This window comes from Amphiura filiformis, chromosome 4 (assembly GCF_039555335.1).
Source record: "Amphiura filiformis chromosome 4, Afil_fr2py, whole genome shotgun sequence".
Taxonomy (NCBI): Eukaryota; Metazoa; Echinodermata; class Ophiuroidea; order Amphilepidida; family Amphiuridae; genus Amphiura; species Amphiura filiformis.
In genome coordinates this window covers 65,578,886-65,593,187 of record NC_092631.1, presented here as the reverse complement: position 1 = coordinate 65,593,187, position 14,302 = coordinate 65,578,886, and the positions used below count along the sequence as shown (strand labels likewise).

The 14,302-nt window shown below is 35.5% G+C and overlaps 1 protein-coding gene across 1 annotated transcript; it reads right to left on the bottom strand.

Annotated features, from left to right (window-relative positions):
* Window positions 1-1,690: 1,690 nt before the first annotated feature.
* On the bottom strand, window positions 1,691-13,652 carry LOC140151209 (uncharacterized). The gene is made up of 3 exons (XM_072173467.1): window positions 13,374-13,652; window positions 2,526-5,281; window positions 1,691-2,369 (listed from the first exon to the last, which is right to left on the bottom strand). Exons 1-3 carry the CDS (start codon window positions 13,570-13,572, stop codon window positions 2,079-2,081), a joined length of 3,246 nt encoding a protein of 1,081 aa, XP_072029568.1. The 5' UTR covers window positions 13,573-13,652; the 3' UTR covers window positions 1,691-2,078.
* Window positions 13,653-14,302: the final 650 nt, after the last annotated feature.

Here is a 14,302-nt window from a genome sequence, read left to right as displayed (position 1 = left end):
CCATCATCAAACTGTGGTATTTTGCTGGACATAGTGTGTTATCTGACTGTCAAGTGGAGTAGAAAGCTTGCTCAAGAGATCTCCCGAGAGAGGAATCTGCGGTCAATATAGAAAGCCATTTGGAAAGCACTAACGTAGCAGCTAGGATAGTAAAAGGATAGTCATCAGGATTTTGAACTGCGACTGTGGTAGACCAGGGGTTTCCCTTGGGTAGACAGGATCTTGGACATTGCTGGATCTTGGATCAAGAACTGAGACCATCAAAGGAATCTCATCACTGAGATCTTCAGCTCAACTAATCAAGATCACCAGGCTTAGATAAGTAATCGCAGTAAAAAGAAATCTGTGTAATATTTAATTATTGTATGATTTTGTATTGTTATTTGATTGAGAGCCATACTGCAATAATAAACAGTGTGTTTGCGTGTTTGTTGTTGAGTGAACTCGGAAGCAGGTGATTTTGGCCTGGGTTATTTTAGTGACCATAACAATAACCACTGGACATTTCATTTCATTTCTATTGTTAAAGTGCGACATGGATCGATAAGTTCCGCATCAAGAAAATGGCCGTATGTGTGTGAAGTTGCATGCTAATGCATTTTTGTTATTTTAAAATAACCACGAGCATGTAGATTCAGAATTCGCCGGGTAGTGCCAAGAAGACACCCTTGAGCAAATTGAGGTCAAAGGTCACACAGGGGATTAAATTTTAATTCTTCAGTCAAGTTATGAAATATCGCAAGTTCTTCCTTTAGTCCCGAGGAGTATAACAGGTAGATTCGGCCCCGATAGAGGGCAAGGCCTGAAGAATGAGGGCAATTAAGGGATAAGAATTAAAAAAATGACAAAATACAAATCGGATAACGCCTTGCTTTCTTGCCCTTCGGGCCATTATATATCGAAACTCCAATAGTTGCAAGTCTTCACTATGAGAGTTTCCGGGCCCAGGCCTGCCGGGCTTAATTGCGGCCTTGATGTGTAAACTTAATTATGCTTAACCTTAACTGAATGCGTAACCTTGATTATCACCGATGTCTTCTTTTTTTAATTTACGTAACCTTACAAAATTGGGTTATAATTCAAAAAATTTATTGACAAGCTTACTTATCAAATTACATATTTTTATATTTTATGGCGTTAATTATAGCGTCAAAACGTTTTATATACGGCATAAACTTACCAACAGAGGCCGCTATCACTGCATTTAAATGATTGATATGATCATTTTAAGACCAGTTGCAGAACAATTCATATGATTATTTTGACTGGTAATATTATTTTATTCTGAAAGTATCATAGGTATACCACGATTATTTTCATTTGGACAAACACTAAGCAAACAAGCAGGGCGATTATTTCCACCTCTGCTGCCGTAAATAATTTGTATATGATCTGAGTGCTTTCGCCAAGCTTTTCCATATTGTCAATTCATTGTTTTTTTATTGTTTGTAACTTTCATGTTTTGAGTTCCTTTGACGACTTGACGTCTTATAAGAACCATTAATTATTATTATTATTATTATTATTATTATTATTATTATTATTATTATTATTATTATTATTAGTATTATTATTTATTAGTGTTATTATTATTATTATTATTATTATTATTATTATTATTATTATTATTATTATTATTATTATTAGTGTTATTGTTATTACTATTATTATTATTATTATTTCTTTTGTACATTTCATTTCTATTATTAAACTTCGACATAGATCAATAAGTACCGCATCAAAACGTGTGATTTAACTAAAACCGAAAAAATAGTTAAAATTTCGACAAACTTTCGTGCAGTATGATTTTCATCTTTGTTGATTTTGCTTATAAACAGTAAATAAGTTCAGCTAAGTTAATATAGCAATAAAAGTTATATAGATTTACATCGATTTTAACAAATTACGATAACAATACTACGCCACTTTCTGATAATCTGTAAAACGAACGACTGTTATCAATAAACACGGTATAATTATATATTTTTAACTTCTTTAAACGCATTCGACAAATCAAGCATTTTATTATAATGACTTTGAACATCAATCCTTACTCTATGTCTTTACATACAATTGGCTCACACATGACTATTTTCATACACGCCACTACGTGCTGCTTTTGTTTGCAACGTTTTACTCCCAGCTGATGAACTTCTATTAAACCTATCCGAAAAGCTACTTCCAAGGTTGATAGAGTTTTCAAGTTTGTCGCTCCAGAGTTTGAAGACGCGTCGACTGCAGATGAAAGACAAGAAAATCACCGGTCCTTGAAGAGAATTTAGAATGATGAATAAATACCCCAACTCTGCCACACCTGTGTATGGTATGATGAAACCGGATATCCATGTAAGACCGACGGATACGGAGAGCTGTGGAAGAGATGATAAAAGAAACAAATGACTTTTTATGGACAATAAACATGATAAAACTTTCAAGCATTATTAGAATGTAAGAAAATTCTGCCATCTAATCCTAAATGCATAAATTCTATCACTCGTATTACAAAACAGCTTCCATTCACTCACCCTTGTATACAAGTTGAGTTCTTTCTTCAGGAACTCCAAATCGTCATTTTCGTGATGCTCTTTCTTTAAGATCTTTGCTGCTTGCATCGTAGATCTGATACCATGAATAGTGCGTGCAAAGCAGATAATGTTGATTATCAACGCCATAGCAACAGGCACACCAAAGGCAATCAACACCGGGAATCCACCTCGAAGCCAACAGGAATGCGTCACATCATAGATGTTTTCAATCACACCGTCTATTTCTTGCAAGAAATGTAGTGCAATGGTTGTAGCAACGATAATAAGAGGGGTTCCCCAGGCATAGAGGGAATATTTTACAAACAATGTACCGCTACCCCTGTCCCCGCGCATGCTAGACTTCTTGCCAAAGGTTTGAGCAAGATCAAATGCTAGAATATTTGTCCAGGAGAATACGGCCAACCAGACGAAATGCATGACACACGCTACGGCCAGACAAACAATCCAATTAGCCGTCTGACCTGTCCCAGCCAGAAGAAGGAGCTGCGCCAGAAATAATGCAGTAGATAGATTCAAGACAGTCTTTCCGGGAACATTTCTCAAACTGGGAAATGTACAATATGTAATTATGACGAGTGCGAGAAGAGTAAGAGAAACCACACAACCAATTACAGTTGCCAAGCTTTGACCGCTGGAATATGCAAATAATATGTATGTATCGTCGAAGGAAGGGCATATTTGTACCTGTCCGTCGTGGGTCAATACAATCTTCTCATTTGGTACCTTTTCATCGGTTTTTGCAAGAATAAGCGACGCGCTGTCATCTTTGTCGAATTGCCATTGATATTCGTCTTTCCGAAGCGTAAGAAGGGGACAAAATGGCACCGCTTCACAGAAATAAACCCTTTCTCTTGTACTCCAGTTTCCCGAATTCTCGCCATTGTCATTCAAATACAACTCACCACCTGTAAAAACAACTTCTTGCGCAACTTGAGAAGAATTAAATGTTTCCGTTTTGTTACTAGGGAAACGCATTTGTATTTCATACATATTGTTATCAGCCAATGTTTTAGAAAAGCTTTTCTTGCCAAAAGGCTTTTGAACATGAAACGAACTGTTACAGAGATGAGCTACATCCGGGAAGTTTGAATATGATACACGCGTTAGTAAGAGTCCAAGGTTAATGTTAGGATTGCAACTAGGTTTACCCGTTAACCATGTGTGGATTCGTGCTACGCCATCCTCAACAGACCCAGATGATATCTTTCCCTCCAGTGTAACACTTAATCTAAACGACATATTCTTGAGACAGTCTTCTTCATTGGCAATATTTCTTGATTTTGTCCACATCTTGCCGTCCCAATCCATTTCAACCTCCGTATTTTCCTCTATATCATAGTGCTTGATCGTATAATAGTCTATTTTGGCGTAGTAAAACCAAAAACCGTATAACAAACTTACGATCTGTGTATCCGTAACGTTAACATAGTATTCACTTGCCATTTCTACGACAATTTTCCGATATGATGGATCTAATGTATCACTTAACGTACGGGATTCTATCTGAGATTGATCTTTGTCAAAAGCACATTCTGTATCTATCTGAACTGCTCCATGTGGACAGGAAACGCGTCTGCATTCATGCCAGTTACGGTCGTATATATGGTAGTCAGGACAGTCAAGTGGCGGTGGAGGTCCACCGTAAGCTTCACTCTTTTGAAGAGCTCCACCTGTGAAGTCAAACAAGACAGTCAGTGGAACTGGACCTTCATGATTTTGAATAATGGAACCACTTACTTCATTATTATCTGTACCGGAGCATAGATTCCATGTGTCATTGATCCCATGACAAGATGCGCAATGCACATTCTTGTATAGTTTTACAGCTGATCCGTTGCTTCCGAACAAGTAAGCGCTATAAGATTGACACGCTCTGATGGCAAGGGAATCTTCTATGGGACACGTCGTTATTAAATTCGGGTTACAAATGCGTGGATTGGGATCGTACACCCACTTCGATGAAAAACAGGGTGATGTCTGGCACGCGTTGATAGTTTTTGGAGCACCTGCCACATAGGGACTCTCAATTGTCGCGCATATCCATTCACAGGAAAACGTCAACGAGTCAAGTTGCGATTGATTGATGTGTCCGTGACAAGCGGCGCAGAACCTATTGGCATAAAACAGACCGTTAGATTTAGAGTAAACCGGTATGATAGAATCTGTCCCGCCTGACGCAGAATTCAAGCAGCGTTCTCGTTCATTGTCTGAAGAACTTTCGGGACATTCAGCTACCATATAATATGAGACATCTGGGGCAAAGCTAGAAGTATAACATGTTTCAACGAGATTTGTATTTACAGGTCGACGTCTGATATTGCCAGGAATGTTATTACGCAAGAAATCCAAGCCGTCGTAAAAGTTATCGTGTGTATTTACGTACAGCGGTGCTGGTTTGGTCGCCCGATTGTTTTGCGTTGCGTTTTCGGTCGTCGAAGATGTGGGTTCTACTGTTATAGAAACAGTAACGTCTGGCGGTACACTCGTAGTCATGGGTTGCCATCCTTCGACACAAGCAATTTCATAGTCTGGGCAGCAGTCGAGGTAATGGTAGCACATTGTGTCACAACTGCAGTCAAGGTAACTGTTATTGACACTCATTTGTCCACATGAATCTTTGCAGCTATGGGAGCTCGTTTCAGTTTTCCATGGATTATTGCAGAAATCAACCTGGGAAGCCCCTTCAAATTCGTAAAGTGTTATACCAGATATGCTTTGAAGATCGTCAGAAATATCTGAAATGAGAATAACAAGGGAAGCATTAATAGAAGTACCTACATTGTAAAACAAATATATACCGTAATTTTACGATATTGTTTGGTAAAAAATATTCTGTAAAATTCTCTTTACTTCTATAAGTTTGTTTTATTTAATCTTGTTATAGAATGTATATCTATATGTCAAACAATAATAATGACAGTATATTAGCAAATGAAGAGCTTATTTCCAAACCGTGTTAAGTCCACAAGATTCACTTTGAAGAAAATCAGGAATTTTCTTTATGGCAATGAAAAAAAGTTCGATTTCTATAAAATTACAGTGAAGTGAAGGTGACATATATAGGACCATAAAAACATGTTAAGTTAAAATCTAGAGACTTTTGATTTTTTTTTTTGAATTAATTTGTTTTAAAAATAGCATGGACACAAAACGCAATTTCTGGCATGGACTTAACACATTTTGACACAAAACATAGTATCTGTAACACAGAACTAACCATATTTTTCTCAAACTAGTCTTAAAAGATAACAAATTTATTAAAAACATACAAAATGTGATTCTCTCTACTATAAAACACAATTTTGACACAAAACACCTTGTATCTCGAACCCCCTCCTCCCGCCCAATTTTACCAAAATTCAACGTTTAAAATAGTTCAAAATTCAAAACTTAGTGATTGTATTGCATTTCTCAGAATTGAATAAACATCATTTCACTGACAATAAGTGATGACCTAAAATATCCACTTGTTTTATCACATTATCACAATTTCCCACTCCCCTCATGTTGCCAACCTAATCTCATATTGACAGTCGTAAGTTTTTAAGTCTTTTTTTTATACCTTTAACTTTAAAATTAAACCTAGAATTTAGTAGCACATTTTGATAATCATACAAAATAATAATATCAAAACTAACTCTACCACCATCCTCTAACATTAATTCTACCATCGCAACCTCTCCCTCTCCCCTTCCCACCCTGTTCATGTCTTTCTGGAGGTATCTATCAAATATTTAAGAAATCCCATACATGTACAAACTAGGCCTACGAATAAAAAAAACTTTAAAAAAAACCCTTTTATGCAGACCAAATTCAGGTATAGGCCAACAAGTCTCAGGACCAAACAAGAACGAAGACGCAAAGCAAGGCAGTCACTGTTATCAATCATGCAGAACTTGGGCGATTATGCAGTGTTCGTCGACTTAACACAGTTTGCTACCAAACTGGATTGGACTTAACACGTTTTGGAAAAAAATCGATACTTTGTGTGTCAATATTTTGGAACTTGACTAATTTTGGGAAAAAACACACACATTGCTGGATAGCCCTAGTTACTCACTACCCATTTTCATCAAAATCTCAATTTTGAAGGTGGGTGGACTTAACACGGTTTGGAAATAAGCTCTTCAAATACAGTAACACTGAATAAGTTCAATAACATAAATAACAACATCGTCAGATATCAGTCCTAAAAGTGAAATGACAAAAAATTCGCTATTATGGTATTTAAACGACGTATATTCCCCTGTTTTAATTTCAAACATTTTTTAGAAACTCATTCATTCATATTTATTAACATTTATCAAAAGGGGACTCGTGCAAACATGCAAAAATGCAAGTAGGGTATGGGACTGTTTTGTAAGCGGGAAGTCCTGATTCGCAGCTGCGTAAGTTTATGCGCATTGCAAATAATGCGACCTTGAGCTTCTTGTCTAGGTGAATTGAGGAAGGAGATCTTTTAGTCTTAGCCGGCAAGCCCTTCAGCTAACCTTCGACAATGATTTTCTCTTCTATCTGACAGGCGTTCAATGTGGCAAGCTTGCACCGCCTCAGCATATGAGGTAAATCTATCCCTAATATGATTCGGCATGCACGTCTGTGGAGTTGTTCAAGTGACTTTGACTAATTTGTTGTTATTGAGGAGTATCAGGTTACATCTGCATGCTCGAGAATAGGGCGAACATTTTGTACACAGCTATGATTGGTTCTTCATCATTGAAACCAAAGTTCTAAATCATTGAAACCAGTTTGTTTCATCATTTTTAGCACAACTTATGGTTGGACTTCTTTGTGATTTCATCAACATTTTTCTCCCACAGTTGATTCCCATCGTCTTTGGTCTGAACTGCATCATTAATGATAACCTGGAATCCAATTGAGCCGAGTTATGGGAGGGTACAATCCCGGGTACAGTGAGAACTTTAAACTCAGAGACTGATTGATTGTAGCGAACACATCGAATACGATTGCTGGAAGTCACACAACCAAGGAACGATGGATCTGCGGACTCCCAAGTGGATACATTTCTCAATGTAGATGTTGTGATCTATCCTATCGAACGCTTTGGAGAAGTCCGTCAGAACCACCGTTCCCACGTTGTTGACTTTGCTGAAGAGTGTGGAGGAAATTGACCAAGTAGTGGAAAGTTGAGATACCCTTGATATTACCAAATCTGTCAGAAGCACCATTCCTACGTTGTTGACCTTGTCAGCGCCTTGCTGAAGAGTGTGGAGGAAATTGACCAAATAGTGGAAAGTTGAGATACCCTTGATATTACCAAACTTTTGCTGTCAATTATGTCATCGATGTCTTCCAAAATCCACTTAACAACACAAAAATTCTGGAGGCATGGGGGGGGGGGGGTAAAATCATAAAATTTCTGCAACATTGCCGCAACAATTTTACATTTTTGATTTGTTTAGTTTTCATTTTGGAAATGGCCTCTCCGTTTTCCCCACCGCGCCGTCACGTAACGCCGTCACTGCATCTTTGTCAATATTGCTAAATAGATTAAAACGATGGCAGACGGGGTGATTGCGTGCTTAGACAAGATCATGGTGAAGTGTTTGCAGAACGTGCCAATGTGGTGTTTGAGCTTTTTGAGGCATTAGTAATTTTGTAATTGTATAGTATGGTACAGGATCATAATAGGATATCACAGAATTATTACGTATTAATAATTTCGTCTGATTTGAAAGAAAAAAAAAGAATTCAAATATAAAACCAACTGTGTTTCGAATTATAATACTTATATTGTAATGGTACACATATGTGACCGTCCACGGCGAATGAGCCGTAAATTCCTCCCCCGGTCAATTTTGTTTTATTTCGTGTTTAAAAAATAAACATCATAAACTTAATGGTATATCATTTGACTTCAAACGATATCCAGAAGCGGAGTTATGGTTTGTTGAACTTTGCTCCTTCAACAAAATTATAGCTTTTTTCGTTTCTATGTGTGTCTCTTTTTTCCACATTGCTGGCAATAAATATCAAACAGTCATAATTGGCGGTCATTTCAAATCATCCCCAAGTCAACGAGGTTTAAGAAGGTTCTCTCATTGTTAATTGTTGGTTATGCATACCTATACAAATAACCCACCACTTGAAAAGGATTTAGCAAAAGCAAACAAAGACCAGAGCTATTAAAAGTTCTATAGCCATCTAAGGTAGAAGCTTATTATCCACTTCAATAATAGGATTATTGATTGGTGTTGTGACTATCCAAATAAGACAGATGTCGCGCCAGCTTAAGTGACCGATGAATACGACCTTCGTACACATTTTACACCATAACTCAGAATACAATTTAGGGAATTTACGGCTCGTTTGTGCTGCCGGGTCACATATCACCTATATTTATTCTGTTAATTTCATTAAAATATCTTCATTTGTTTTGGTGTGACATTGATATTATTGAAAATCCATGAAAACTGTGTTTATTTACAGCGCAAAAGACTCATAAGGCAAACATTCCTTATCACCATCGTCCAGCTGCTGCTGCCGTATGGTGCCATAATTATATTGGATAAATCGTGCACTGTTTAAGCAAAAATACCACATTTGGTAAACTGAGATATAGAGTGTGATATGATAAATAATTTTATAGGACTAAGTGAAATTGTTTAATATGAGACCAAATATTTCGGTTGCAAATCCATTTTTTTGTGTGATTTTTACTCATAAATGTCCATATTACAATAGCTATACTATTAAAAAGTGCTCAAGGAGATTTCCTGCAAATCTCGTGTCTTAACTTTCACGTATCTGAAGGTTTGCTGATATACTTTGGACATTTACACACGCTGCGGTAAAGTGTTAAAGGACGAGCAATTTTCTCGTCATCACTACCATGTACCAGATTCAAATAATGAACCTCGCAATTCAAAACTTTTATTCAAAACTCCCGCCAAAGAAAGGATAGGTTTAGGTCACTCATGGCGGATTACGTTGTACACATCACAAACAATCCCTACACTGTTAAATTAAATGTTTAGATATTAAACGCATATCTAAACATCCCCATGCGACTCATTGTTACACTTTTTAAACACTTCTATGTGTTTAGTTTCAAGATGGATAAACACCATGAGTTTAATGATAAACAGCATGTTTAGACAATTAAACACATATTTAAACATTCTGTTCAGATTAACATCAACACATTTATCAAAATAAACACATCCATTTACAAACAATCCATTTACAAACTAAACATGTATTTTGATGGACTCTAAGATGATCCTTAACAGTGCGGCCTTAAAGTTGAAGGGGAGAAAATTCTAGTGTATTTGCTTGAAAATACAAAATCCATGTATTAAATAGCGTTTATACTTCGTTCTATCATTCGTGACTTTGTTTCCTATTATTTCAACTGAGTATAATATCTAGGATTTGAAAAGGTCCTCCAAAGACTAGAAAAGATCGTTGATCGAAACGCCTGATGCACACGACACACTTAATTTTGGTTAAGTGATTTATATGCGCATGGGAAATTTATAGGTATTATTCTTAGCTGCAACCGTTAAATTTAAATTGATTTGAAACATGCCAACCCAGCAAACACAAAAACGTTTTAAAAACGTTTTAATTAAGTTATATTTTGGCTTTTGGTTTAGGTAAAAACGTTTTAATAACATTAAAATGTCGGGTTATATAAAGGTCACAATAACGTTTTAAAACGTTTTGTATGAAAACACACTACAACAATATTTTTAAATATTTTCAAAAAATGTTATTGTAAACTATTTTTGCAAACATTTTTGCCAAATATTGTGTCAATACTTAAATAACATTATGCTAAAATATTTGAACCCAGCAAACACAGAAATGTTCTTAAAAGGTTTTTTCAAAACCTTTTAATAACATTTAAATGTCGGGTTATATAAAGGTCATGAAAACGTTTTTAAAACGTTATTGAAAATATTTTGGGCAAACATTTTTCGCAAAATATTTTTTCAACCCCAAAATGAACATTCTGTTTAGAATGTTTTGTATCAGGTTTTCAAGAATGGAATGTTATTAAAACGTTTTTATACCCTTTATATAACCAGACAGTTAAACGTTTTCTGTAAAACACTTTTGTTTGCTGAGCAGTTGATTATCATAAAATGTTTTTTAAGGTTATGAAAACGTTTTATACTCTTAATATACCCTTTATATAACCCGACATTTAAACGTTTTCTGACAACCTTTTATAACCTTTTGCGAATGATGTCGAAAACGTTTTGTGTTTGCTGGGAAGTTTAATGATTTTAATCTTTTCTTTTGTGTGAGTAGATTGTCGGTGAATTAAATTGTGACCAAACCAGGATTATTTATTAACCATATTTAAACAGGGTAACCTACTCAACAAATATTACAATGTTGATTTTCAGTAAGGCCCTGAGACAAACATATAAAAGCATTAAATACACGTAGATTATACATTATTAAAAACCATAAAAAATTGAGCTTACATAAATATTACACAGCATTAAAATACCTTATATAAATATTATACAGCATGAAAACCAAGTTTTTGTAATTAAAAATAATTCAAAGAGCTACACGAAGTATTTAAAAACATATGACATGTATGAGCTGCAGAATTAGTTGTGCTACAATTTCAGGTCTTCTTTGAGTTTCTTTTTTGAATTGCATTAGTGAGTTGACTTGACGAATATCTTTCGAAATAACATTCCATAATACGCTACCTTTGTATTGGAAAGAGCTTTTACCATAATTTGTATTGCACTTTGGAACATATAGATCGCCATTTACACTACCTCTAGAATGAATGATATTAACTGGACGAAACAGATCATTGAGGTAGGAGGGTGCAATTTCATTTTTAACTTTAAACATCATACATCCAGTTAAGAAAATAATACGGTCTCTTATATTCATGAAGGCTAAAGTACGTAACATGTCGTTTATATGAGTTCTGTATGGTACACTTAGTATAATTCGCATTGCCGTGTTTTGGAGTTTTTGAAGCTTATTTAAGTTTATTACACTGCAGCTACTCCAAATAGTAATTGCATAATCAAAATGTGGTAAAACCATAGTGTTGTATATAGTAATCAGTGAACTTCTCGGGACAAACGGCTTAACTCTTCTCATGACTGCAAGACTTGTACACACTTTACGACAAATATTGTTGATCTGCTCTTTCCATTTCAAGTTAACATCAATTTGAACACCAAGATATTTAAAACATGTGACATTTTCAATCTCAACATTATTCATATACACTTTAACATGATTAATTTTACTAGTTTTAACAGGTGTACCAAGTAACATAACTTTTGTTTTCTTCACATTTGCTTTCATAAGATTATTATCAAACCATTTACAGAGTGTATTAAGATCTTCATTTAGGTTATTCTCTATTTCCTTAACATCTTTACTACAAACATAAATCAAGGTATCGTCGGCATACATGTCAACAACTGAATGTTTTAGATCATTTGGCATGTCGTTAATAAATAAAAGAAATAAAAGTGGCCCAAGTATAGAGCCTTGTGGAACTCCTGATGATATAACATGGGGCACAGAAATGGAATTATTAATAGAGACATATTGGGTACGTTTGATGAGATATGTTTCAAACCATTTTCTTTCATTATCTTTAACACCCAATGCGTGCATCTTTTGAATAAGCAGTTTATGATTTACCATGTCAAAGGCTTTACTTAAATCTACAAAGACTGCTCCAACATAATTACCATTATCTATATCTGTACTCCATTTATCAATCGTTTTAAGGAGAGCTGTACAGGTGGAGTGTTGTTTACGAAAACCAGATTGACCTTTGTACAAAATATTGTTATCGGTGACATAATTATATAACTGACTATGTACAATCTTTTCCAGTAGCTTAGAGCACATTTACATTTCAATATCAAGAGTTTTCTGAGATATGAAACCAAGTAAAATCTTGGTAATGTTATTGATATCCCCTACAAGATGAGCTATGTAATACTGGAAGTGATTATCATGATGCCCTGTGCAATACACTAATTTTTTACATTAAAGTTTCTCCATATTTTGTGAGAACAACAAAAATCTCAACACTAAACATTTGCTATGTTTATAATTTAAAAACCTTCAATTAAACACATGTGTTTCAATATATGTTTGTCTCGGCAGTTTCTGAACAGATGTAAACACTATTATTTAAAATAAACACGTAAACACTTAAACAGCGAAACACTTCAATTTACAGTGTAGATATCGACATTCTTAGTGGAACGTTTCCGAGATACAGACTCTGTCCAATAACCTTCACTACCCCATGTTCATAGTTGGAGGCCTGTCTCACAGACATCAGGTTGCTGATCCAGCAATAACAATGGACTGGGGGATCGAGGCAGAAATTTTTCAAAACGACTAAACGACAGAAAAGTGTGCCAACATTGTTTCTCCTAGATTGTAGGCATATACCATAATTCACTGCTTGTACATAATGATGTAAGTGACTGTCCAACCTGGATCCGAATAATCGTTGTGATTACAACGGTAACCTACAATTCACTTTAATCAATGGCTCAATAACCATAATGCATGTTTTAAATGATTAATAGTCAATAGTCCGAATTATTATAAACCCTAATCCTTATCCTAACCCGAACCCTAAACTTACAATAACCCTATAACTTAATCCTATCTCTGATCCTAACTCTAGTCTAACCTATAACACTAACTCTAATGCTTACCTAATCCTATAACCCTAACCTGAACTCTAACCATATAATCCTAACTGAAAATGGACAATAAGTCTTACTTTTAACCATTTTCGGACTAATGACCATTCAGACTAATGGGCTGTTCCCCAGCACCTACCTGGGCTTGGTCCACGCCGATTACCATCATAGTACTCCTGATCCTGCGGTCTCTCAATGTCGACAGGCGTATCGAGTTCGTCTCCAACCAAACCGGGAACCAAACCTGGTAAACCAAACTGGCTACAAACGTTTGCTGGGTTAGCCACCAAAAACACCAAAAGTAGAAACTTAGCTAATCTTAGTCTCCTTGAATCCATCTTTCAGTTATTCCAAACACTACATCGAACAATTCACGTTTGACACTATGACATTTTCAAATGATGATATATGGAGTGATTTGAGTTGAAAAGTCCCCGGAAAAGTCAACCGCCAGTGATTTGCAATATCTCGTTAATTTCCGCTAATTACCATGGCGTTGTTGCATTTAGATCACCTTACTCGCAAGTGATGTACAAAATACTCTGTGCGTGCTCTCAAGCTCATAATTAGTCCACGAGCAACATATAACGTGACACGGAAAGTCTTGAGCATTAACTTTACAATGCCAATTATAAAATTCGAACTGTTAAAAGTAACACATCCATTTGAATAACAGTATTACATGACGCATTTCAAAGAATTCTTGCAATTTGCCGTTTGCACATAATTTTTGTAATGCATATTCAAGTTCAATCTCTAATCACTTACTGATAATAGCAATAGTTCCTTTTTGCTTTTAATCATACAAATGGCAATGGTCGCAGTTCAAATTGCTTAAAATTAAAGTGAAAAATTGGCCTCAATACTACGCAATTTTATTGAAAGTCAATATCCAAATGCCGCTTGATACAATTTAATATACTTTGTTTGTTGTTTCTTAAAACACGATTATATTGATTTCGCGAATTGTTTAAATTATATTTATATCAAACCTAACATAAGAAACGAGAACGTTCCACTGTTGAAGTCAGCTCGCGATCTTCAACATTTCTATCAGAATCTTGGCTT

Bases quoted from the DNA above. Each gene is read 5' to 3' on its own strand.
- LOC140151209 (XM_072173467.1), bottom strand. From the start codon at position 13,572: ATGGATTCAAGGAGACTAAGATTAGCTAAGTTTCTACTTTTGGTGTTT. The intron at 5,282-13,373 runs GTAGGTGCTGGG...TTCTCATTTCAG, and splicing joins TCGGCGTGGACCAAGCCCAG to ATATTTCTGACGATCTTCAA. The intron at 2,370-2,525 runs GTGAGTGAATGG...TCTCTTCCACAG, and splicing joins AACTCAACTTGTATACAAGG to CTCTCCGTATCCGTCGGTCT.